The 24,239-nt window shown below is 39.2% G+C and overlaps 5 protein-coding genes across 7 annotated transcripts; 3 read left to right on the top strand and 2 right to left on the bottom strand.

Moving 5' to 3' along the window:
• Nucleotides 1-1,122: 1,122 nt before the first annotated feature.
• LOC137711430 (aminoaldehyde dehydrogenase 2, peroxisomal-like) lies at nt 1,123-4,782 on the top strand. Its single transcript, XM_068450673.2, has 15 exons — nt 1,123-1,358; nt 1,728-1,870; nt 2,069-2,149; nt 2,246-2,394; nt 2,504-2,596; nt 2,698-2,821; nt 2,939-3,004; nt 3,088-3,154; nt 3,302-3,378; nt 3,485-3,598; nt 3,737-3,814; nt 3,901-4,052; nt 4,173-4,233; nt 4,358-4,464; nt 4,604-4,782. Exons 1-15 carry the CDS (start codon nt 1,250-1,252, stop codon nt 4,716-4,718), a joined length of 1,536 nt encoding a protein of 511 aa, XP_068306774.2. The 5' UTR covers nt 1,123-1,249; the 3' UTR covers nt 4,719-4,782.
• Nucleotides 4,783-5,311: 529 nt separating this feature from the next.
• Nucleotides 5,312-10,249, top strand: LOC137710376 (aminoaldehyde dehydrogenase 1, peroxisomal). The gene is made up of 15 exons (XM_068449334.2): nt 5,312-5,518; nt 5,908-6,050; nt 6,355-6,435; nt 6,514-6,662; nt 6,929-7,021; nt 7,114-7,237; nt 7,377-7,442; nt 7,544-7,610; nt 7,781-7,857; nt 8,151-8,264; nt 9,019-9,096; nt 9,184-9,335; nt 9,436-9,496; nt 9,595-9,701; nt 9,891-10,249. The coding sequence occupies exons 1-15, from the start codon at nt 5,410-5,412 to the stop codon at nt 9,979-9,981; spliced, it is 1,512 nt and encodes a 503-aa protein (XP_068305435.2). The 5' UTR covers nt 5,312-5,409; the 3' UTR covers nt 9,982-10,249.
• A 2,096-nt stretch (nt 10,250-12,345) lies between these two features.
• LOC137710616 (uncharacterized) lies at nt 12,346-15,704 on the top strand. The gene is made up of 15 exons (XM_068449686.2): nt 12,346-12,674; nt 12,911-13,008; nt 13,098-13,198; nt 13,314-13,392; nt 13,551-13,611; nt 13,727-13,773; nt 13,878-13,970; nt 14,062-14,152; nt 14,376-14,424; nt 14,536-14,652; nt 14,743-14,890; nt 15,005-15,097; nt 15,178-15,246; nt 15,367-15,409; nt 15,513-15,704. Exons 1-15 carry the CDS (start codon nt 12,617-12,619, stop codon nt 15,611-15,613), a joined length of 1,248 nt encoding a protein of 415 aa, XP_068305787.1. The 5' UTR covers nt 12,346-12,616; the 3' UTR covers nt 15,614-15,704.
• A 1,602-nt stretch (nt 15,705-17,306) lies between these two features.
• LOC137710617 (E2F transcription factor-like E2FE) lies at nt 17,307-20,482 on the bottom strand. Of its 3 annotated transcripts, none has more exons than XM_068449687.2 (11): nt 20,046-20,482; nt 19,887-19,954; nt 19,752-19,804; nt 19,578-19,655; nt 19,412-19,465; nt 19,210-19,315; nt 19,008-19,075; nt 18,834-18,906; nt 18,676-18,740; nt 18,188-18,542; nt 17,307-17,771 (listed from the first exon to the last, which is right to left on the bottom strand). In XM_068449687.2, exons 1-11 carry the CDS (start codon nt 20,168-20,170, stop codon nt 17,683-17,685), a joined length of 1,134 nt encoding a protein of 377 aa, XP_068305788.2. In that variant the 5' UTR covers nt 20,171-20,482; the 3' UTR covers nt 17,307-17,682. The 3 variants fall into 3 exon arrangements, with proteins under 3 accessions (XP_068305788.2, XP_088551568.1, XP_088551567.1); XM_088695442.1 differs by having other exon boundaries at nt 17,307-17,966; nt 20,046-20,432; XM_088695441.1 differs by having other exon boundaries at nt 18,676-18,737; nt 20,046-20,432.
• A 1,637-nt stretch (nt 20,483-22,119) lies between these two features.
• LOC137711589 (pentatricopeptide repeat-containing protein At1g74900, mitochondrial) lies at nt 22,120-24,133 on the bottom strand. Its single transcript, XM_068450842.2, has one exon. It carries the CDS (start codon nt 24,045-24,047, stop codon nt 22,584-22,586), a length of 1,464 nt encoding a protein of 487 aa, XP_068306943.2. The 5' UTR covers nt 24,048-24,133; the 3' UTR covers nt 22,120-22,583.
• Nucleotides 24,134-24,239: the final 106 nt, after the last annotated feature.

Raw genomic sequence — 24,239 nt, 5'->3', positions numbered from 1 at the left:
TGAGATTGGAGGATCGGAGTCAGGTCCCCATTCCTACCGGGTCGGGTCTAACCCGTCTAGACGGTTATATTCTACAATTCAAACGACTGAACCACGTGCTTATTCAGATATGGAAACATCACGTGACATGATTGTCGTTTGAGAAAAAATTTCCACAATCGTTTAGATTGAGCAGGAACTATTTAGTCCAGTCCAGCTATTCGCCCAGGACTCGGCTAATGGAATGCTAATTCCTAAGCCCAAATTGCAAAGTTGCATTCATGCATATGTTCTACAAGTTCAAAGTCTGGACTGGGCTATGATTTGAAAAACCAAATTTTGTAAATCAAATAATGCAGACGTTGATGATTAAATTATTATTTAAATGTTGATTAACGTGCTTATTTTCTATTTGTAACACATCATTTAGTTTAAAATTTTGGTCTCCCTAACATTATCCTATATGTCACTCTTACCACACAATTGTACCATTGTTTGTACAATCTCTCTAATTGAGATGAGACTCACATGTGTTAGTGGGCACTACCTCTATTAGAGAGATGTAAAATATGTGGTAAATGTAGTATTACTCATATAGATATAGTTGTTGATTGCATACAACAAAAAGTAGCCAACGAGGGTTGGCTCAATTAGTAAGGTTCATGTCTTGTGTAGTGCCCCACCATGTTCAAGTCTTGCTGCCAACTTGGTAAGGTTTATGTCTTGTGTAGTGCCCCACCATGTTTGAGTCTTGCTACCAACGGTTCTTGTTGGTGCACGATTTATAAATTCCTAAATAAATTCATATCGGTGACAATTGACAGCTATATGCTACACATAAATCTTTTCGACTTGAGATTGTGGATATATTGTGAAGCTGGTGGTAAAAGTAACTAATTTCTCCCTAAATTTTAATCAACAAACATACATAAAAAAGTTTATCAACAACCCCACCATTAGTTCTATAGTAATGAACAAAAATAATAATTAATTAATTAAAAAAGAATTAACGACCCTCGTTCCTTCCTCCCGCTAAAATTCAAGAGAGCTCTCTTTAAATGAAGCATTCTCAACACCGGAATTTCCGTCGAGTTTTCAGCCGTTGAAATCCTCCTCACGCGATCCGCACTTTCAGATTCCACACTACTAATAATACAACATAAATTCAATTCAATCCGATCCGATCCCATTCGACTCACCTCACTCGCTCCCTCACCAGTCCAACAATTAATTTGTTATAGTTTGGAAGAGCATCAGAGCTAGCTGAAAAATGGCGGTCCGCGTTCCGAGACGGCAGTTATTCATCGACGGGGAGTGGAGGGAACCGGCCCTCAAGAAACGCATTCCGGTCATCAACCCTGCCACTGAAGAAACCATCGGTCTCTCTCTTCCTCGACTCTCTATGCTTTTTTATATTTTGATTGTCGAAATGTTGATTTGTGGTATGTAACTTGTTTTTCAAGTTAGGGCTCGTTTGAAAATGAATTTCTGAAAAGCAATTGTGGTTATAAGCACTTTTAAGTTTTGATAGAGGAACACATAATATTGTGATACAAAATTTATTGTTAAAGCACTTGTAGGTAATTTTTCATCTCAGAAGTACCTCTGACTTTTTTCTAACAATTAAGCACTTTTGGTTATCTGAAGGTATTTCCAACCATTTTAAAAGCACTTTCAAATAGGCACTTTTGGTCGATCAACAAAATTGTGGTTTTTGTAATCTAGACTTGAATTTGATGTGGACGCAGGGGATATTCCTGCAGCTACCGCTCAAGATGTGGAGATCGCCGTGGAGGCTGCTCGAAAAGCCCTTGCCAGGGACAAGGCGAAAGATTGGTCCTCTGCGCCAGGGGCTGTTCGGGCCAAGTATTTGCGCGCTATTGCTTCTAAGGTACGTTGTCTCCGAGTCTCACTATTTAATTCGCTGTTAGTGAAATCATAAATCTGGTTATCATCAGTTAAACCAATATTATTGCTAATCGTGTTTCAATCTTCTAATCTTTCGAATAGTTTTGAATAACAGTCGCAGTGTAATGAATCATGGTTGATTGAGATGTATTAAGTGTTTAGTACTTTTGTTCTGGTGCAGATAAAGGAGAGAAAATCCGAGCTAGCCAAACTCGAAGCAATGGATAGCGGAAAACCACTGGATGAAACAACATCTGACATAGTATGCTAGCGACATATATTGAAATTATTATTTACGACATTATGCATAAGATCTTATGTGATGTCATGGCACCTAATTAACTCAAATTCGATGCAGGGGGAAGTCGCCAGCTGTTTTGAGTACTATGCAGGCCTTGCCGAAGAATTGGATGCAAAGCAAAAGACTCCGGTTTCTCTTTCCACTGAGAAATTCAAAACTCACGTTCTTAAGGAACCAGTCGGGGTTGTTGGGTTGATAACAGCATGGTATGTTGCAGCTTCTTTGTTTCAAACTAGTTTTAGAAGCATCTTAATAATGATTTATATGTTAAGGAGCCAAAGTGCTTAACCAAAAGTGCTTATCTTTTATGTTAAGGAACTACCCTTTATTAATGGCTGCGTGGAAAGTAGCTCCTGCCTTGGCTGCTGGCTGCGCTGCTGTTCTGAAACCATCTGAGTTGGCATCTATGTATGTCCTGTTTGGTTTATACTTTATGTATGTATTTTATTCAGTTGGTATGTTGATTTTTCACGTTTATGCACATCGTTTGTGTTATCCATCAATTCTAGAACTTGTTTGGAGCTAGCTGAGGTGTGTATAAATGTCGGTCTTCCTCCCGGTGTCCTCAACATTGTGACGGGACTAGGCAATGAAGCCGGAGCTATTTTAACATCTCATCCAAATGTTGATAAGGTTCAGCTTGTTCTCTTAACAAATTATGTTATTCGAATTTTTGCAAACTCGATAATTGTAAGATGTTCAAGTTGTTAGCCACCAGGCTGTAATTGCTATATGATTAATATTCAACAGATCGCGTTTACTGGAAGTACTATCACCGGGAGCAAGATTATGGCTGCTGGAGCTCCAATGATCAAGGTATATGTCAAAGATTATGTTTTTCGAATTTATTATCTTCGTTTGATCTTGGTATACTTTCTCCTATGTGGTTTTCTTTGTAGCCTGTTGCACTGGAGCTCGGGGGGAAAAGCCCCATTGTTGTTTTTGAGGATGTTGATATCGACAAAGGTTAGCACCTCTTTGGATAAATAAATTGCTTTCGTTAGAAACTAGTTGCACACGGATTCCATCCATGTTTGTGTCTAAAACGAATCATTTCAGAAAGCCAATAAGCATAATGTTAACTATCTACTACTCTATGATTCAATCAAGCAGCTGTGGAATGGACCTGCTTTGGTATCTTTTTGACAAATGGTCAGATTTGCAGCGCAACCTCCCGTCTCATAGTGCACGTAAGTATGATAGTACGATTGCTGCTGCACCACTTTCTGTTAGTCCGTTCTGAGTTGCGTAGATTTATACTAGAGTACTAATTAATCCCTTGCATATTGACTTTAGGAAAGCATTGCTGCAGAGTTTATGGACAGGCTTGTGAAATGGAGCAAAAACATCAAGATTTCAGATCCTATGGAACAAGGTTGCAGGCTTGGCCCTGTTGTTAGCAAAGGCCAGGTAAATCAACTGTCAACATTTTCTGCGTTTGCCTGGAACGAAAAGCTAAAATGTGTCACATTTAGTAGGATCTTAAGTATCGTTCTTAAGTTCACGATCGAAGGAGGTGTTATCTAATCCTCACTGCATCTGTTTCAGTATGAGAAAATATTGAAGTTCATCTCAACGGCTAAAAGTGAAGGAGCAAAAGTTGTGTATGGTGGGGATCGTCCTGAGGTATAAACTAACCCATACATAATACATGTCTTCAACCCCTATAAAAAAACTTGACATGTTTTGTGAAAAATGGATGGCACTGACAGCATCTGAAGAAAGGGTTCTTCATCGAACCGACCATCATAACTGATGTAACACCGTCAATGCAAATATGGAGAGACGAAGTTTTCGGGCCTGTCCTCTGTGTCAAAACATTCAGTTCAGAAGAGGAAGCTCTTGAACTAGCAAATGACACCCAGTGAGTTGAATCTCCTATTCTTGTTAGCCCCATTTCGTTCTTTCTCGACACTTTAATTTCTTCCTCTTCAGTTTCCTTGTTATGGTTCCTTTTTACTGACATTTGTTTGATCTTTGACAGTTATGGCTTAGGCGCCGCGGTCATGTCAAAGGATCTAGAACGCTGTGAACGCTTTTCTAAGGTGAGACTAAGAACTAACATATAACTGTTTGTATATTCTTTATTAGTATCTCTCTCGTCAAGTATGTCACGTGACGAGAGAGAGAGTACTAATAGCAGCATTTTGTTGCTGTGACGTTCTGCAGGGCCTTCAAGCAGGAATTGTATGGATCAATTCCTCGCAGCCATCCTTCATTCAGGCTCCATGGGGAGGCAACAAACGAAGCGGTTTCGGGCGCGAATTAGGGGAATGGTAAATGGATTTTCTCACTCAATCTCAGCATTGTGTTAGTTATATTAATCTTGTGATAATTTGATTTAATGTTGTGTAATCGATATTAAGATTTTGATTAGGGAAAAAGGGTAATGGTGGTATTTTTGTTTCGCAACAGGGGACTGGAGCTTTACTTGAGCGTCAAGCAGGTTACTGAATACGTATCAGATCAACCCTGGGGTTGGTTCGAGGCACCTCCACTAGAGGACGATTCGGAAATGAGTTATTATTAGAAAGAAAGAAAAACCCAAACCATATAGAAGAAAATAAGAAGAGTTACTATATATATATATATATAATTATCTGGACCTTTGAGAGATAATCTTGTTATTCAATTTTATGAAAGGATTGAGATTCATTTTGGATTTCTGTGTTCGGAGTTTGCAGCCTAAGAGATTCAGACCACTTTATTTTAAACTTATGACCCTCATTAGCCTATCTCACTGCTCACTTTATAAAACCCCAAAAACCTGAGCAGCCAAGATCTCTTTCTTGTCTTGAACGGTCCCGATCTTTTTGTCCTTGGGCTTGTGGTATATGGATCTGGAGTGGATCTCATTGTCTTATGAAACATGTTACATGTGTAGTTAGTGAATATAATATTGTGGATGACTTGTAATTTAAGTGATCTTGCATTTTATTTTCCTTTTTCAAAACGTAACTGGTTGCCCGCTTCTATCACAATTAAAAATATATCATACTGTGACAGTATCTCAAACTAATAACCCAAATTCAATTAAAAAATATCAAACGCTTTACATTTTGTTGTTAGTTACGACTTTCGTAGATAATTAGTTATCCAAAGACTTCGCGGGCTACCTGGTGAGCCGGTAAGTGTAGCTTGCACGTATAGATCATCCTGCTCAGCTCACTCTCTGCTGATCACTATCATTGACCAGAGAGAGAGAGAGAGAGAGCTGAAAAATGGCGATCCAAATGCCGAGCCGGCTGCTGTTCATCGATGGCGAGTGGAGAGAACCGGTCCTCAAGAAACGCATCCCAATCATCAACCCAACTACTGAAGAAATCATCGGTCTTTTTCTCACTCTAAGCATTTTTGTCAATTAAATTAATTTCTGGGTTGTTTTTCTAAGTTTGTTTTACTGTTTAATCATCGCATTCGATCATTTGATGTATTGGGTTGTTGCTCTCAACCTATGAATTTTGCTAAATTTGGAAGCTTTGGCTTTCTGTTTACAACGCAGAACTGGTTTGCGTGAATCATTTGATTGAACTCGTAAAAAATAGATTGTTGGGTAGTCGAATTTTGCTTGATCTTCTAGTGGGGGATCCAAAGATTGTCTCTTTTTCCGTCTTCGTATGATGCGATCAGATTTATACAGAAAATGATTGAAATGAAGTGATGGGTTTTGTAATCTGACTTGAATCCGATATGTGAAATGGTTGTGGAATGTGCTACAGGGGAAATTCCTGCAGCTACAGCTGAAGATGTCGAGCTTGCAGTGGAGGCTGCTCGGAGAGCTCTTTCCAGGAATAAGGGGAGAGATTGGGCTTCGGCGCCTGGGGCAGTTCGTGCCAAGTATTTGCGTGCTATTGCTGCTAAGGTATTGGATCTATTGTCATTGTAATTAATCGGGTCTTGAATTGGATGTTGAAAAGTATGGGGAAATCGAGATTTGTTATGCTATACTTGTCTCGATTCTTTATGTGTTGAGGTTGATATTTTAACATTCAAGAAGAAACGAAGAAGAAATGGCCCTGAACAGAACATTTTTGAATAACTGCCTCGTGTTTCTAGCAAGTCTCTTTCTCAGACAAGTGTTGATTTTCTAACTTCCGTAATGTCCTTTCAAAGATTTTGGCCCTGTTCAGATGTCTTAAGCTATTCTTGTTTTTGTTTGCCTGCAGATAGGAGAGAGAAAACCCGAGATTGCCAAACTCGAAGCAATTGATTGTGGAAAACCATTGGATGAAGCTGCATGGGACATAGTATGCTTGTGATTCTCTGACAATTTGAATTTTTATTTATCATGCCTAAGGTCTTATGTGCTCGCACATGCAATGCAGGATGATGTTTCCGGGTGTTTTGAGTACTATGCAGAACTTGCTGAAGGTTTGGATGCACAGCAAAAGGCTCCTATTTCTCTTCCTATGGAGCAATTTAAGAGTCATGTTCTTAAGGAGCCCATTGGCGTTGTTGGGTTAATTACACCATGGTATTTGCTGCTTCTTTACATTAAACGAGTATGCATTCAATTTTAGTAAGACTTTCTTCCTTGGTGGTTGCACTAACCTGTTTGTAAAGTAAATTTTCATTTGTAAACCTTAAATTTTGATTCTGAATTGTCCTAACGGTCTGGTTGGTAATGACAAACTTTGGATATTATAGGTTTATCTTGTAAATAGCCTTTTTCAGTGTTTAAGAAGCATCTTTATTATTTATAAGGTGATGAAGTGCTTTTTGTATTTTTTTTATGTTAAGGAACTACCCTTTGTTAATGGCTACATGGAAAGTCGCTCCTGCCTTAGCTGCTGGGTGTGCTGCAATATTGAAGCCCTCTGAGTTGGCATCTGTGTATGTTCTTTTTGGTTTATATGTACTTTCTTCAGCTCTTATGTTGCTTTTGTACATTTTATGCCTATCATCATGTTATCAATCAATTCCAGGACTTGTTTGGAGCTAGCTGATGTGTGTAGAGAGGTCGGTCTTCCTCCTGGTGTCCTCAATATCCTGACTGGGTTGGGCCATGAAGCTGGCGCTCCTTTGGCATCTCATCCCCATGTTGATAAGGTTCGGTTTTTTTCTTGCTAATCTGTAGTTGGAAATTCTATTAAGTCATCTTGTTATAATCCTGCAAATTTGTTAGTTGTGACATCTTTGGGTTGTTTTAGCTGTGGGGCGGTAATATTGATAAACTTATATTCAACAGATTGCTTTTACTGGAAGTACTATGACTGGGAGCAAGATTATGACAGCTGCAGCTCAATTGGTGAAGGTACATTCAAGGCTTTGTAATCTGATAATTGGTCATATATATTTTTGACCTTAGTTCTCTTCATTTGAACTTCATATACTATCTCCGATGTGGTTTGGCAGCCTGTTTCACTGGAGCTTGGTGGGAAAAGCCCAATTGTTGTTTTTGGTGATGTTGATATCGACAAAGGTTAGTTCCTCATGAAGCCTACTTTTTAGACTTACATGTTCTTTAGATAACAAATTACTTCCATCAGAATCCAGTTGTGCAGGAAGAAAATCTATGAATCTAAAATGAATGAGATAAACATACTATTCCTGGTAATGTAATGCTAATTGTTTATTCTATGACTCAAACAGCTGCTGAATGGACTGCCTTCGGTTGCTTTTGGACAAATGGACAGATTTGCAGTGCAACATCTCGTCTTATATTACATGTAAGTATGATAGCAAGATGATACATCACTTTTTGTCAGTTCCTTCTCTGTTGCATGGATGGCGCATCTTTTAAACTGATTGGCGCATCTTTTAAACTAAGTGGATATTACACGTAAATCCAAACAATTCTAGACCGGGGGTTTCATGCATGATAATTAACTTTTGTCCTACAACATCATCAATTGTGCCACTTTCCCGCGTCTAGTTGTGTGGTTCCCCTAGAAGCTTATTCATAGTGCCATCTTAAGCAAGCTTTATACTACAGTATTAATTTCCTTGCACCTTGTTTCAGGAAGACATTGCAACAGAGTTTTTGGATAGGCTTGTGAAATGGTGCAAAAACATCAAGATTGCAGATCCTCTTGAAGAAGGTTGCAGGCTTGGCCCTGTTGTTAGTGGAGGGCAAGTGAGTATACCGTTAACAATAGTTGCTTTTTGTTTCTGTTTTTAATTATCTATTTCTAGAATTTCGGGATAGGGTGTTAAAGAAACAGGTCCACTGAGACATATTAGACAATTGAGAAGCACTAAAGTTCTAACTGGTCATCTTTTTCTCGTTTTAAGTATGTAAATATAAGATTTTTTTGGACTTATGATACTCGAGTTGTCACTCTTGTAAAACATGTAAACAAGGGTTGTCTAAATTAGTGAGTGTTCCTTGCAATATTTTGAACATATGTAGGTAGTTTTTTGGACATCAATAAATATGTTATATTCGGGCTTGTCTTGTGTGTCGGCCTGGGTTCACTATAAATTTCAAATCTTACCCGTCAATGACTAATGAACCATTTTTATAGTATCTGGAAGGTGTTTTCTTATCTAAAATTGCCGTGTTTATGCTAAACAACTCCCCAGCCATTTACGTTGCAGCCTTGCTGGACAGTCTGTTGAAAAGTTTCTTCTTTGGATGAATTTAGGCTGATGTGTTGTATTTTATGTTTGTTATAAAAATAGAGTTCCTACGGTTTGACATGCATCAGGGCATATAGTGTCACTTTTTGCGGGTGATAATTATAATGCATGTGCGTTTCTCTCAGAGGCAAAGATCTGCAAAAGTTGAACATTTAGTAACATCAAGTAGTTCAAATCTTTAAATTTCACTGTCCAGTTTATGATTGAAGTATTAGAATATTAACTGATTTTCACTGGATCTGTTTCAGTATGAGAAAATATTGAAGTCCATCGAAACAGCTAAGAGTGAAGGCGCAAGAGTTTTGAGTGGTGGGGCTCGTCCTGAGGTATAAACATATGTTTTTATCAAGCCCATTCTGCATCTTTATTTGTCACAAATTCAATATGTGAGTTATATTATTGGTGGATGGCAGCATCTAAAGAAAGGATTCTTCATTGAACCAACAATCATAACTGATGTAACAACCTCCATGCAAATCTGGAGAGAAGAAGTTTTCGGCCCTGTTCTTTGTGTCAAAACATTTAGTTCAGAAGACGAAGCTCTTGAACTAGCAAATGACACCCAGTGAGTTGACTCTTACTTCTGTCGCTGTCCATAATGGGAGATTTGTTCGACTGGTTTTTTTGTTCCTTTTTGACTGATGAAGTTTATTGAACTTTGACAGTTACGGCTTAGGCGCTGCAGTCATATCAAAAGATTTAGAAAGGTGTGACCGTTTCTCTAAGGTGAGACTTCGTTGTACTTCTTTTGTGAATGGATCCCCTGCCCCAACATTCGTAAAAACAGCATCTGATTATGAGTTGTGTTTCTTGTTCTTCTGCAGGGCCTTCAAGCAGGAATTGTATGGATCAACTGCTCACAACCATGCTTCTGTCAGGCTCCATGGGGAGGCAACAAACGAAGTGGTTTTGGGCGTGAACTAGGGAAATGGTATATGCCTTTCTCGGCATTATGTTATAACAATCCATTGATATTGCATATGTTTTTGCCCTAGTATAATCACACTCCATATCCAAATTAAGCATAAGAGAACGACAAAACATTACAAGACAGTTACTTCTGCAAGCTAACGATTGATGAACTGCCGATGGTAATAATAGTTTCTTCTCTTTTGAACAGGGGACTTGATAATTACTTGACCGTGAAGCAGGTTACTGAATATGTATCCGATGATCCATGGGGTTGGTACGCGTCGCCTTCAAAGCTGTGAAAGTTGACCCGCGAAATAGCATGGTGAAAACTGCGGATGTACTAAAAACTGGAAAACTGGATGTCAATTTTAAACATTTGGCTAGGCGTAATATACGTTTAACCATCAAGCTTTAGCTTTCTTTTACTGCAGACTCACATGTCTTGAATTCAGAGCTTACTCATGGTTAAAATCTTGGATGCAACCAGTTATATGTCCTCTTGTGTGCACGTGATGAGTTAGGCACAAGAGGATATACACACGGTTGCACCTACGTGTTTTTCTGATAGTCGTGGCGTATTACGGTCGCATACAGAGTCATGATTATCCTTGGCATTTCTCATTAGTCATATCCATCTCATAAAAGAGATGATAATGGCTGCCCTTGATGGACTGTGTACTAATGGCAAGGGGTCAAATTATTATTGGAAGTTTTAACGAAAAGTCCACGGTACTGTTCACTTTAATGAAAAACCATATTTTTATACTAAAAAGTCAAATCTAGTACTATTTATTTTACTCTTTATTTTGTCTTTATCGTTAAAACTCAAAGTTTTCAAGTCTTTTTCATTAGTTTTCCTATTATTTTATCAGTAGGGGGACCATAAATTCCTTTTAAAAATTTTTAAAATCTGCAACGGAAATTTTAAACTACTCAAATTTATGAAAAGGGGGAACGAACTCGAATGCAAGGAGTTGGTTATGCGATCCTAATCGACTGGTCGAATTTTTGTTTCTTTTTAAAAAAAGTCAATTTAGCTTGGGGCCGTGGCTGTTAACCCAAAGTCCGAATCTTCTTTGTGAGGATCCTAGGGATCCGTGAATTATGTTCATTCATCGTACATCGTGCGGTCAGAAATTATTTTAAATGTTTTTATTTAAAAATAAACATAAACAGTACTTAATAAAAACTGATCGCACGATATACGATGAACGAACACGATTCACATATTTTTAGAATCCTCACCAAAAGGATCCGGAGAGGATCCTGTTGGGTTAACCTAGACACCAGTCATCATAGTGTTGATCTATAAATTGTGATGGCTTTTTCGATGATGGCTTGTTCCACAAGAGATTGACCACAAAGTTTGGGAGTTAATGTCACATGGTTGGAGGGCAAAGCTTCAATCTTTCTCAAAGTTTGAACATCTAGGTGAAGTATCGCCCTTTCCCCTTCTTAGTCTTGAAGCCAACTTCTTACAAATTAAATGATAACCTCTACTTTCTTGGTGGCAAATCTCCATAAAATCAAAGGGCCAATTCACTGAATTCAGTGCTTAAAGAAAAATAAAGGCTGACTTAATGGCCAAGGGCAATTCATCAACCAATTTTTATATGCACCTTTAACGCAATGAGTTAGTGGTTATAATCTGATATCGTCAAATTGAGAGAAATACTATTAGATTGTAGAGCTTGTTTGAGAACTACTTTTAAATCACTAAAAGAGTTTTTTGAGCAAAATGGTTTTGGGTTCTAAAAACACTTGAAGTGCTTCCTGAAGAAGCACCAATTATGCACTTCAAGCGCTTTTTCAGAATTAACTTGCATTTTTTTAAGAATTTGATTAAAAATATCTTCCCTAAAAACACTTTCAAATATTTAAAAAATTACTTAACAAACAAACCAGTGTTGCTCATATTACAAAGTCATAGCAAATAACATCGTCATACAATATCCCACTATAATTATAGCAAGATAGTCTTGATATATCATCGATCAAGTATCGATATATTGTCAATAGAGTTGATATCGTGCATTTTTGCTACTACAATGAAAACCCAAAGAGGATGTATTGTTGGGCCCCAAAACGGAATGGAGAGGTAATCCATTCGGGAAACAGTTTATCTTCAGATTTCTTCCATTAATGTCATTAGATCAAGTGATCTGGACCGTTTAAATTTCATTAAACGGTAAAAAATTATTACAAGTTTTAAGAAATTAAAACAGATGGACCATTGAATGAAATTTGAAAGGTCATGTCACTTGATTCGGTGATCTTGTTCGAAAAGATCCGAATGAGATCTTTCCATCATTTATCCACCCAGCTTTTATGGAGCGAGTGAGGTGTCCACGTCCACAACAACTAGGCTGAGAGCCTTTCACCGAGAGATTTTTCAATGTGACCAGTATAGAGGATGGTACATCACATACCATTATACAAATTATGAGATATATGTGCTAAAAAGTTAATAACTTAAAAAATAAAAATTTTCACCACTTTTATTAAAATACGTATTGTACCACTTATGTTCCCATCACAATAAAATTTTTTTTCCCAACCTCACCGGGTCCGGTCGCACTCCACCGGTCCCACCCGCCTCCCTTTCCCCCTGATCCATCCCAAAAGGCAGTGGATGAAAACAGAGGGAAACTTCCTCTGGCGCTCTGTCTGCACGAAACCACACGTTCTGAATTTTACCGACCCTTTTTTACTCCTTCTCTCTGAGCTGTGAAAAATTACAGATTTTTGTCCATTGGTGAAGCTTCCTTGTTCCCTCTTCATGGTCTTCAACCTCCAACCATTGGCTTTCGTATAAATTATGCCTTCGGGCTCCTTTTTTACTACCACTCCATTCATTTTCTTCAAGTTTCCGGCTGTCTAGCAGAACCACCGGTGTCTCCGTCGGCTCTGGGGATCTGGGTTTCTGCATAAGATATGGGGAGCTCGGACGAGAAGGTGGTTGCTGTGATCATGGTGGGTGGGCCCACTAAAGGTAATCAACAAGTTACTGTGATGATCTTTGGATCGAACAATGAGACCCCATTTCACAGTTTCTTACAATTATGTTGATGCTTGATTGAATTTTCACTGCCAAAGTTCAATGCTTTGTGCATTTTTGAGAAATTTAAATTCAGTTGTTCAATCATGAATTGGGAATCATGGCATTTCTCTTACAATCTTTGAATTTGGAAAGCATTTGTTAATGTATCGGAGTTTCAATTTCTACAGGAACTAGATTCCGGCCACTGTCACTGAATATTCCGAAGCCGCTTTTTCCATTAGCAGGACAACCAATGGTTCATCATCCGATTTCCGCTTGTAAAAGGGTATATTCGTGTTACCATGTACATAAATCTGTCATTTCTGGCTTAATAGTGTGCATACTAGTTGAATTCGCTGTCTTTCTGGATTACAGATTCCGAACCTCACTCAAATTTTCCTCATTGGTTTCTACGAGGAGCGTGAATTCGCGTTATATGTGTCCTCAATCTCCAATGAGCTTAAAGTCCCTGTTAGGTGTGAGCTTCTGCTTTTGTTTTCCAGTTAGTAGCTACTGATTAGATCTTGAAAATGTTGAACTGGATTTGATGTTTAATCTATTGATTGTTCATTGCGTTTATGTGGCCATTAGATACATGAGGGAAGACAAGCCTCATGGATCAGCTGGTGGACTTTATAATTTCAGAGATCGGATCATGGAAGACAACCCGGTTAGTCTTTTACCAACTTCTTCGTAATCAATTGATAAGTTTTTATATGGTTTTTGTTTGTTTGTTTGTTTAGGTCTTTTGCTAAATACGTTGTGTCCATGCATATATGTGCTAATTCTCAGGCAAAAGGCTGATTTTGGTTTTATATTTGTCTGCAGTCGCACATTGTCCTGTTGAATTGTGATGTTTGCTGCAGTTTTCCGCTTCCAGAAATGCTCGGTAACTGTTTTATGAGTTGCTGGGAGTATCGTTTGATATTTCCAGGTTGTTCGATGTTGATTTATAGGGGATTGCCGAAAGCTTAATATCTGGTTTTTGCCATGTTTATCTGCAGAGGCTCACAAAAAATATGGTGGGATGGGAACAATTCTTGTGATCAAGGTTAGTCGATAAATGCATTAGCAAATTCTTGTAATGTTGTCTCTTAATCTTATTGATTATCATGTATCTATTGTTCTCCATGTCTAAGTTTTCTTCTTCTGTAGGTTTCCGCTGAATCAGCCAGTCAGTTTGGGGAACTGGTAGCTGATCCGGTCACCAATGAACTGTTGCATTACACCGAGAAGCCTGAGACATTTGTACGTTTGAGATCGGAATTTTAAGCTTTTGGTGCTTCAATGGAGAATTATTTCTCTCTTCTTACCTTTCTTATATTCTTATTTTATTCAGGTCAGCGACAGGATAAATTGCGGTGTCTACATATTTACGCCAGACATTTTTAACGCCGTCGAAGGTGTTTCCACTCAGTGGAAGGACAGAGGTAGTGATACATTCTCCATGAATAGGCTGTCCTGTGCTCTTAATGTGCTTTAATTTTAGTGATATGAAAATTTAGCTTTCAACAAGAACTTGGTATCTGTTTCAATTTTTCGTCGGTAGGAAATTTTTGGATACATAGATTGCTTCTACTAAGATTTATTTTCACTTCTTGATAACATTGGTATTCATCATGCTGAAATCTGACTGTTTTCTGTTATTTGCAGCTGATTTAAGACGACTCTCCAGCTTCGAATCCCTTCATTCAGCAACAAGGTTTCTCTTCCTACCATATAAAGACAACATTATTTTAGCGAATTAAAAGCAACAGACGAATTGAATTGACTAAAATAGAAAAGTAACGCTAATAGAGAGTTCATTTCACAGGAACGCTCCCACACATTTTGTAAGGCTGGATCAAGATATCCTATCACCTCTTGCAGGGAAGAAGCAGTTATACACATATGAAACCTTGGACTTCTGGGAACAGATCAAAACTCCTGGGTAAGATTTGCGTCTGAGGTGTTGTCTTGCTATAAACCTTGTCCCATCAATCTGGGCCATGTTGAAAATATTTTGTGTTGATACTTGCAGAATGTCGCTAAAGTGTTCTGGTTTGTATCTTGCACAATTTCGATTCACCAATCCACATCTCTTGGTGAGTGGAGATGGTACAAAGAGTGCCAGTATTACCGGTGATGTTTATGTTCATCCATCAGCAAAAGTACATCCAAGTGCTAAGGTACATTTTCTCTCATACTGGTTGTCGTAACTCTGATGTATTATTGCTTTCCAGATCATTTAGCGTTGGCATTAGTGATGCATCTATTAAATCTCCTGCTATCTCCTCGTACAGATCGGTCCCAATGTCTCAATATCTGCAAATGCTCGCATAGGACCTGGTGCGAGGCTCATAAGTTGTATCATCCTTGACAATGTCGAAATTAAGGTACATAACAAAAAGCATAGGCTACGGACTGCATCCAAGACATCACCTCACGTTGACATCTCTACGATGTTTTATTTCAGGAAAACGCAGTAGTTATTCATTCAATTGTTGGATGGAAATCTTCAATCGGGAGATGGTCTCGCGTCCAGGCAAGTTCATAAACTTTCTACCAACCCGTGCTTAATAACAGAACTTCAACTTTCTTTATTTATTTAAAGCTTTGTTGCAATTGAGTGATTGACTTTCTAAGTTCGGCACTATGGTTTCAGGCTACTGGGGATTACAATTCAAAGCTCGGGATTACGATCCTTGGTACATAAATCCTTTCGTTTTCACTCAATCCTCTTGTTCTGAAAAAAATTAGCATCGATTTGCATAACGCGCCATCTGAATGCCGGTTTTGTTGACAATTCAGGTGAAGCAGTGACAGTTGAAGATGAAGTGGTGGTTATAAACAGCATTGTCCTGCCCCATAAGACGCTCAACGTCAGCGTTCAGGAAGAAATCATTCTGTGATTGCTGCTCTTCTATGTCATTGCTGTTGTTCAAATTTCCTTTTTTTGTAAATTAACGTCCTGCTGTTTGCTAATAAAAAATAAATTATATATATTTTTCTTAAATAAAAAGATGAAATGTATGTTTTTGTTGTCCGACGACTCAAAACGGTGACATTTCGTCAATCAAGTAGTGAGTCTGCTACATCGGAGTCTCGGCGCCTGGACCCAGAGGCGGATGCAATGAGGGGCAAGGGGGTCAGCTGGCCCTCCGAACTTAGGTGAACGTTTATAGATACATTAGGTGCTGATCTTCTGAACTTCGGTGAATGTCCATGAGTGCTGCCCTTTTGAAGATTAGAGTTGGCTTCATACATGCCCTCCAACTGACTTCAGGCCTATCAAGACTCAGTGAATGTCCATGGATACCTTGGGTACTGCCCCTTGCATACATTAATAGGTGTGCAATGTCTTTTCAAATGACTTTAGGTCTACCAAGACTCGATGAAATGGCGATATGCATGTTATTTCTGATTAAAAAAAATTTACGCGCTATGCGCGCTATTCTTACTGACCCCTAATATTATTTCCTAGATCCGTCACTGCCTGAACCATTAGGCCGGGCAGACAGGAAACGGTGCCCTTTCGTTGCCTGAGAATTGTGGTTCAATCGCACGAAACGACCAAGCAGCGCTTCATCCTAGCCTACGTGCCTCTGAGCTTCAAAGCGAAGGTCGAAGTCCAAGTCGGAGTCGCACTCTTTTGACAAGGGTTCGGGTTAGGAGGACTGTTCGGTTTCATGTGGGAAGGGGAGTAGCGCGGAGGCTAAGTAGCGCATTATAGCATTTAAAGGAAATGTTAAATTTTAAACTTAATAGTTTATGTGGTAGTTTTAATTTTTATCAGATATGTTAAATTGAATTATTATTTTATTACATTATTTTTTTTTTATAATCTTTTTTTTATATTTATATTTTACAAATATAAATAACTTCTACAATTTCAATATGAATCATTTGGCATTCATTTTTTTCTATTTATCAAAATCAACCCTTACAATTGTGAAACCCTAAATCACAATTCCTTCTTGTTTCAATCTTGTGTTGCAAAAATTAAACATTTGTGGTTGTGTGGATCAAGATCGAAGAGAAATCCCAGCCCCTTCCGCTTCTTCTTCCTTGTTGACCCAAACCCCAACCCTTCCCGATATTCCAAACCTCACCCCACCTCTTCAGAGGCCCACAAATCCCATCTTGACGGTGGAGACGAGCTTGACAGGCCGACACTGTAAGTGATCGAGCGGAGATGCAAAGAGAAAAGACGACGACGAAGAGGGAGAAAGGGCGATGAGGAGGTTTTTGGGGGGACTGCAAATGGTTAGAGACGAAGAAGTTTGCGGGTTTTGGAATTCCAAGTGAAAGGAATTAAAAATGATGAAGAAGATTTTTTTTTTTTTTTGTCTTTTTGAGTTTGCTTTGAAAGGTGGATAGGTGACATGGAAAAGTGTTTAATAATGAACGAAAAATATTTGACGTTGCAAGGGTACGAGCTACTATTCCATATCATGCCACATCAGATTTAATTAGAAAATTTTATTGCCACTTTTTATAACTGTTAATGTTGATTTGAACATTTTAACAGCTAAGATACTCTTAGGAGATCCAAAACGAGAGATCAGAAGAGAAGATATGTGGAGGTTTTCATGAGTTTATGCCTTTGTTCATCAAACATTTTGTATGACTTGAATTGCAAGTTTCATGCAACTTGAGCACACAAGAATCTGTCATGTAAAATTGGCCCAACTTTCCAATTCCCAACATGAACTTACACCATTCACAACCCATTTTTGCTAGAAGGTGCACAAACATACGCAGCACATCTCTAACTAGTCATCGATTCAAAAGGAAATCAATAAAAGAATTCTGAGAATGTCGAGATAAGACGGTTAGGTGTAGTATTCCTGAGGATAGCACATGGTGCATAGAGAGAAATGCATCCAACTAGGGGCCATCCCTTCTCTGCCGGGTCAAGAACAAGTTGAATTGAAGTGATTTCCTTACGTCAACTGGCGCATGTTAAAACGGAGAAGCATCAAGAAATTTGGATTGGATTCTTCCCAGCAACTTCGGAGTACCATGTCTTCCATGCTTCCGTATAATGAGAAAACAGATCCTTCAAAGCTGCAACATGAAGCAAAACATATGGTTCAGTAAAATTTTATTTGGATTTCTGCTATAAGACGTTTTCCTAGCTTCCTCCCCCTTGTTCTGTTCTTCCCACACCTAGTCAATCTCCTGTCATGTTTCTTTCTCTATCCACCTCTCTTCTCTTTCTCCCACTATTTTCACCTGGCCCTACAGACAAGTTCACCTAGGCTGATGATGGTCATCAATCATTCAAGAGAAAAAGTGAGTCCATCAATCATCTGTAGGTTTAAAAACTAATGAAGTTCCTTATCAATTAGTCAATGTCGTGATGTGAATTCAAACCTATAGAAATGGATCACTGACAGCTAACTATAAATGATAAGAACAGCTATATTTACTATCAAAATCAAATTCTTTAATCTAAAGCATGAGGAATCATAAGATGATACCTTGGTTTTGATATTGAGGACGATACGTAGAGGTCAATTTCTCCCAATCATGAACCTTCCTTGTGCTGCCAGTCCCAGCTCTGGCGATAGTGACAGGAGCAAAAGGACCGAACTGATAGCTCTTTGAACCATCTTTTGAGTCTTCCAAATTGGTCCTATCAGCCTCACCTACAAGGCCCTTCTGTTTTTGCCCGTCCAACTTCCCACCAACAGAAGAGTCCACCTTTCCCCTCTTAGAACTGACGTTTGTTATATCTGTACCAAAGGCTCTCTTCTTAGTCTCCTGAGGAACCTCCTCCTTTCCTCTCAATCCCAACCACTTAAACGCAGGCTTCCTCGTATCGGACGTGTGGGTCTGCACATTTTTGCACAAGAAGCAAAACATTAAACTTGGCCAAATAATAAGCGTTTAAGATAACGGAAGTTGGATTCTGAATTTGAAAGTTTCATTTCTTTCTTCTACTGATGATTCAAATTAGTGTTTTTACCTTCTCAATGAGGTTCATGGACGACAAAACATTCGCAATATCATAAATCCGCCTTACTTTTGCTGCTTCATCAAGTTTTGAACAAAAGTTAGTCAAGAGTTTCTGCTCCTTTTAACATATGATCAGGAATAAACAAAACCCAAGTACAAATTTCTTACTTCTCATCACTGATGCATTGTGTGCATCACCAAGCAGTAATTTAGCAGCTTCGTCAAGGGAGATCATTTCAACCTACAAGTTCATGCAGTAAAATCAATAATAGCCCAAAATTACATAAAACCCAAATCACAGTTTTATAGAATGAGCAAGTAACAATCCATTATTTCACTCACAGTTGAGCACACAAAGAGCTTCACAAAATTCTGCGTAAGAAGCGCCAGCGACTTTTCCCTTCTATTATCTGCTTAACAAGAAATATAAAAGGAACAATCTTTAGGACATCACCAAAAATATCATTCATAGTAAATTTGAATACCACCTATAATTTAGCCCAAAGCACCGAATAAGATCAAAAACACCGAAAACAAAGCTTACCTGATTTTGGGTTCATAGGTTTAAGATTAAGATTAGCGTTCGAGTTCTCAGTCTGCTGACTCCCACATCTTTCTACATCATCCTCATCATCTGAAATTTGCAAACCCTGCGGAAAATAATGAAACTTTTAAAATTTTTGGATTCAAAGACCTTATTTTGAACAGATGGACAGCCCAATAAAGAAAACCCCCAAAAAACTTGCCTTTGGATCTTCGTTGCCGTCAAAGTTAAAAATATTCTCTCTCAGACCCTCTTCCTATTGCACAATAAAACACCAAATCAGTACCAAATTCAAGAAAAAGCACCAAAATTAAAGAGAGAATTGGGTCAGATCTGAATCTTAATGATGAATTGTGAGAGATAAATACCCTTAGCTCTTGTAGGGCACTAGGAATCGCCTTAAATCCTTTCCAAGAATACTGGTTCTTCGCCTTTCGAGCAAGAACCTGGAAATTAAAATCCACCCAAATGAATAAATCAATACTCGAAAAATCGAAACAAATCGAAGGAAAAATACCCAGAAAGGAAAAAGAGAAACTGACCCCAACGCTCTCCAAGACGTTGACAATATCGTAGATCCGCCGCCTCTCTACACCTGCAAGTCGAGAAACCAATAGATCCAACGATATGAATACAAGAAAGTGCAAAGGAATCAGAGATCGGGGAAAGATGGAGACCTAATCGTGAAGCGGCGTCGTCGAGGCCGATTGAAGTCACGCCGTCGCGGTTGTAGAGGCCGAGGAAACTGCACGATTTGAAAGAAAGGAAGAATTAGTGAGAGAGAGAGAGAAAATTAGAGAATCAAGAAATTGCAGACAGAGAGAGGGAGAAAGTACTTGGAGCACAATAGGCCGAGAGACTTCTGCTTTCTGCTGTAGCCGTGGTTTCTGGCGGAAGGACCTGTTGGGGCCGGGGCGGAGGATTGCGCTGGGGCTGGCGGTGGGGGTGGAGGAGCCGCCATGGTTGAGGGAGAGAAAATGGAGGGAAGCGAAGGTACTGAAAGACTAGAGAGAGAGAGGGGGGAAGGAGGGAGAGATATAGAGAGAAAGAGAGAGAAAGGACCGTTAAGAAAGAGGGGAAAAAGGGGGGTTTGAGGAGTAAAAGGCGGGGTGGGGTTTACAAATTTGAAATATTTGCGAGCGTTTGGGGATCCGAAGGGCGGCAGCGGGAGGGAGCGCCGAAGCGGTGGAGCGTAGCTGTCTGCGGAACAAATAGTTTTAAAAATGAGTGGGGAGGAGAGAGAAAGAGAGAGGAGAGAGAGAGAGAGAGAGGGCGACTGTTTTCAAATGTTTGAATGAGCGGGAAATCTTATGGTTTCGGGTTTTTTGTTTTTTTTGTAAATGGAGCCAAATTTACCGTCTTTTACCTCCCTTTTTTTGTTCATTTTTACGTCCTCATATTTGGACTGGGTTGCTAATTTTGCCCAATTTGGGTCCCAAATCTCGGCCAAATTTGCTTAAACATTTAATTTTCCTCTCCATAATTCTTATCCTAATTCAAATTTCGTTTTTGTAGATACGAGGGGGATTCGAATTTAGCTTACTTCAACAACGGAAGGGAAGGTACCATTAAACTAGCAGTTGGTTCACTTATATATTTTGTGTGGCATTGAAATAAACTCGTTGTATGCAGTGTTTAAAAAATTCATGAAATTGTCGATATTTTCATCAAAATATCCAAAAAATTAAGGATTGATATATAAAAAGAGCAAAATGCAAAATTCAACTGATATCGACGAAATATAAGACAATCAATGAAGATCAATGATAATTACTGATTCACCAAAAAAAATTTACCATAAGACCATCTCCAATGGTTGGGCTAAAAGCCAAATATTTTAGCCCGGAAAATTTAGCTTTTAGCCCAAAAACAATTTTTCTACTTCAACCGTTCTGGCCTAAAATTTTAGCTCGGAATTATTAAAGAATGAACTTAGGCTATTTTTTTTTAAATTAAATTTAAAAAAATAAATAAATATGTAGATTGTCGTAAATTAATTTTATGAACATTTGAATCTAAAAAAATTTAAATTCCGATAAATATTGAAAAATCACTAAATTTCCCACAAAGCAAGCCGTCAACTTTTACCAATCTTTCAACCATGGGCTAACTTTCAATTCACCAACCTTTCAACACCAAATTTTCAATTCGCTAACAGAAACCCATGCCAAGCATAGAGCAACATCTTCCTCACAAGTCCAATTACGACCTCTAATATGCTCTCTTGCCATGTTGAACAATTTGGAAATGGAAAGAAATGGTAGAAAGATAAATTGGAAGAATTGTAAGAGAAATTTGAGTTTTGTGTGGATGTTTGAACAAATACATAGGTATTTATAGAGTTTTTGGGTGAATTTTGAGTTAAATAATTTTTTTTAATTATTTTAACCGTTAGATTTAAATTTGGGCCGTTAGATCTTTTTTTTTTACCGTTAGATTTGATTATATTTGATCTCAGCCGTTGGATTCAATGTAATTTAAAATAATATATTTTAAAAAATCAAATTTGAATCTGGACCGTTGGATCAACCAACGGTCTTTGAAACGCAACCGTTGGATTGCAAAAGTAGCCGTTGGAGGTGATCTAGGTGGCCAACCCTGTCGGGAACGGACCGCAAGCGCTCCGCGTGGGGCACGTTGGCAAGTGAACGGGCCAAGACTGGCCTTTGGGCTAGCGAGTCCAGTCGCGCGGGGGGGGGGGGGTGGGGGGAATTTTGGGGGGTATTTGGCCCAACTTTAACATTTGACATTTAGCCCAATGTTTTAGCATGGGTTGGAGATGGTTTGGGAAAGAAATTTGGCATTTAGCCTATTGTTGGAGATGGTCTAACCCCTTGCAAATTTCAAATTTTTTAAGGAAATTTTTCTCTAATTTTAACTAAATCTGAATGAGATGATATATCCAGCCCATTATAAATTGCCGCAATCTATATCGATATTTTTATAAAACTGCATATCGATATTCCCACGTACATCGATTTTTTAAACACTGGTTATATGAAAGTAAGAATTTGAAAACAGAAGATATGCGCTCAAGTTTATTTCTCGTTCTTCTTTCCGTGATATTTCATTTCCAACTAAAATGCTGAGAGGGTCGTTCTTGGGCCAGTCCTGTTTTTTGACTGCTTGCAAAAGCAGTGAAAGCCTCTCAAGTCGGGTGCCCAAAAAATTCTCTCTTTCAATCGTATTTCACCAAAATGCCCACCTGATCTGATCCTCCAAACTGTAGACTTCCAACACCTGGTGATACGAGAACATCGTGTTGAAACTTCAACAGGAACAGAAACCCCTTGGAGCAGTAGTAGCTGGGGTTAAGATTGGAATGGAGTCTCAAATCTACATGGTTCATGGGCCAATCTGAATTCCAACATGGCTCACAATTTTACTTGACGGGGAAGACGGCCACATTTGCTCTGCAATCTTAAAATCTCTTTTGCAAAGCCTTGATTACCCGTTAACAAAAGCCCATCCAGAACGCGATTGAAGGTGAACCTTCGCGGCAAAAATCCTCTATCAACCATCTCAATCAACAACTTCCCTGCCACCAACAGGTCTTCAGGTTTCTTCCTCACAAACATGGCACTAATCAAAACATTGTACGTGTCCAGATTAGGCAAGCAATCACCACGACCCGTCTTCTCAAACACATTCAACGCCTTTTCAATCTCTCCGGCGTCACAAAAGTACCGGATCACCACATTATATGTCTGAACATTTGGCTCACACTCATCATCCTTCATTCTGTCCAAAAACTCCAGCGCCCTATCCATGTTTCCCGCGTGACACAATCCTCTAATCAATACATTATAAGTCGTCACGTTAGGCACATAACCCTTGCTCACCATTTCCTCAAAAACCACAACAGCATTTTCCACACTGTCTTTCTTACACAAAACCTGAATCAAAGCATTGTAAGTTGCCACCGAAGGAAGCACGCCTTCCCCAACCATCTCATCGAAAACCTTTCGAGCTTTCTTAATCTCCCCGACAACACCAAACCCATGAACCAAAGTAGTGTAAGTAACAACATCAATCTCACACCTCCTCTTCTTCATCTGCAAAAAGAACTCCCAAGCTTCCTTAATCTGACCAGCTCTGAAATACCCTTTAAGCATTATGTTAAACGTCGTTAAACTCGGGTCTAATCCCCTCTCCACCATCTCCCCCAAAAGCTCCAAAGCTTTCGGGGTTCGCTTAATCAAACACCACCCGTTCGCAATTATATTGTAACTAACACAATCAGCCTTAAACCTGCCCCTAAACACCTTAAACAAATTATACGCCTTTTCAACACGCTTAGCTTTACAAAGCACGTCAAGAATTGTATTAAACGAATTCAAATCCTGAGAGCAACCATGTTCGTGCATTGACAGGAACACCTTAACGGCTCTATCAGGCTTACCAGCAGCCACATACCTCTCCGTGATGATAGCGAAAGTCCTCGGCCCGGGACCGAGCCTACGGGACCGCATTCGGGCCACGAGGGTCCAGAGGGACTTGTAGTCGCGCAGGCGGCCGGCAACGTCGACGGCGTGCTCGAAGGAGGAGCAAGAGTGCCTGTAGTTCGGATGGTGGTCGAGGACTTTGAAGAATTGGAGGGCTTTGGGTCCATGATTCCAGAGCCTCTTCAGGGTTTTGTCGACCAAATCCGAAGACCAGTCGATTTCGGGGCTGTGAAGAATCTGGGTTAGGGTTTGCGGGTCGGATTTGAGAATCAGGTTCGCCAAGTGAGAGTCTTGAGAGGGATGTGACGGTGAGGTGGTGAGGCTCCGACGCAGAATTGGAAAACTGGGTTTTGGGTTTTTCTGTGCGGCAGTTTTGAGTTGCAAAGTGAGCATTTTTCTGGGGTTGGAGTTGGGGATTTCGGGTGCGTAATTTTCCGTCGTTATTTTCTCGGCAGCCAAACATGTTTCGCGGGCTCAATTTAATTGGGCTTGGCATTTGTCTTTTTCACTATATGAGCCCAGCCCGTCCCAGGTTAATTGTAAAGGCATTGGTTCAAAATCAAATCATGTTCATGACCTTAGGAG

The sequence above is a fragment of the Pyrus communis genome, chromosome 6 (assembly GCF_041283825.1).
Source record: "Pyrus communis isolate YQ-2024b chromosome 6, ASM4128382v1, whole genome shotgun sequence".
NCBI lineage: Eukaryota > Viridiplantae > Streptophyta > Magnoliopsida > Rosales > Rosaceae > Pyrus > Pyrus communis.
The sequence above is the reverse complement of the archived record's forward strand: the minus strand, read 5'-3'. Positions and strand labels throughout refer to the sequence as shown.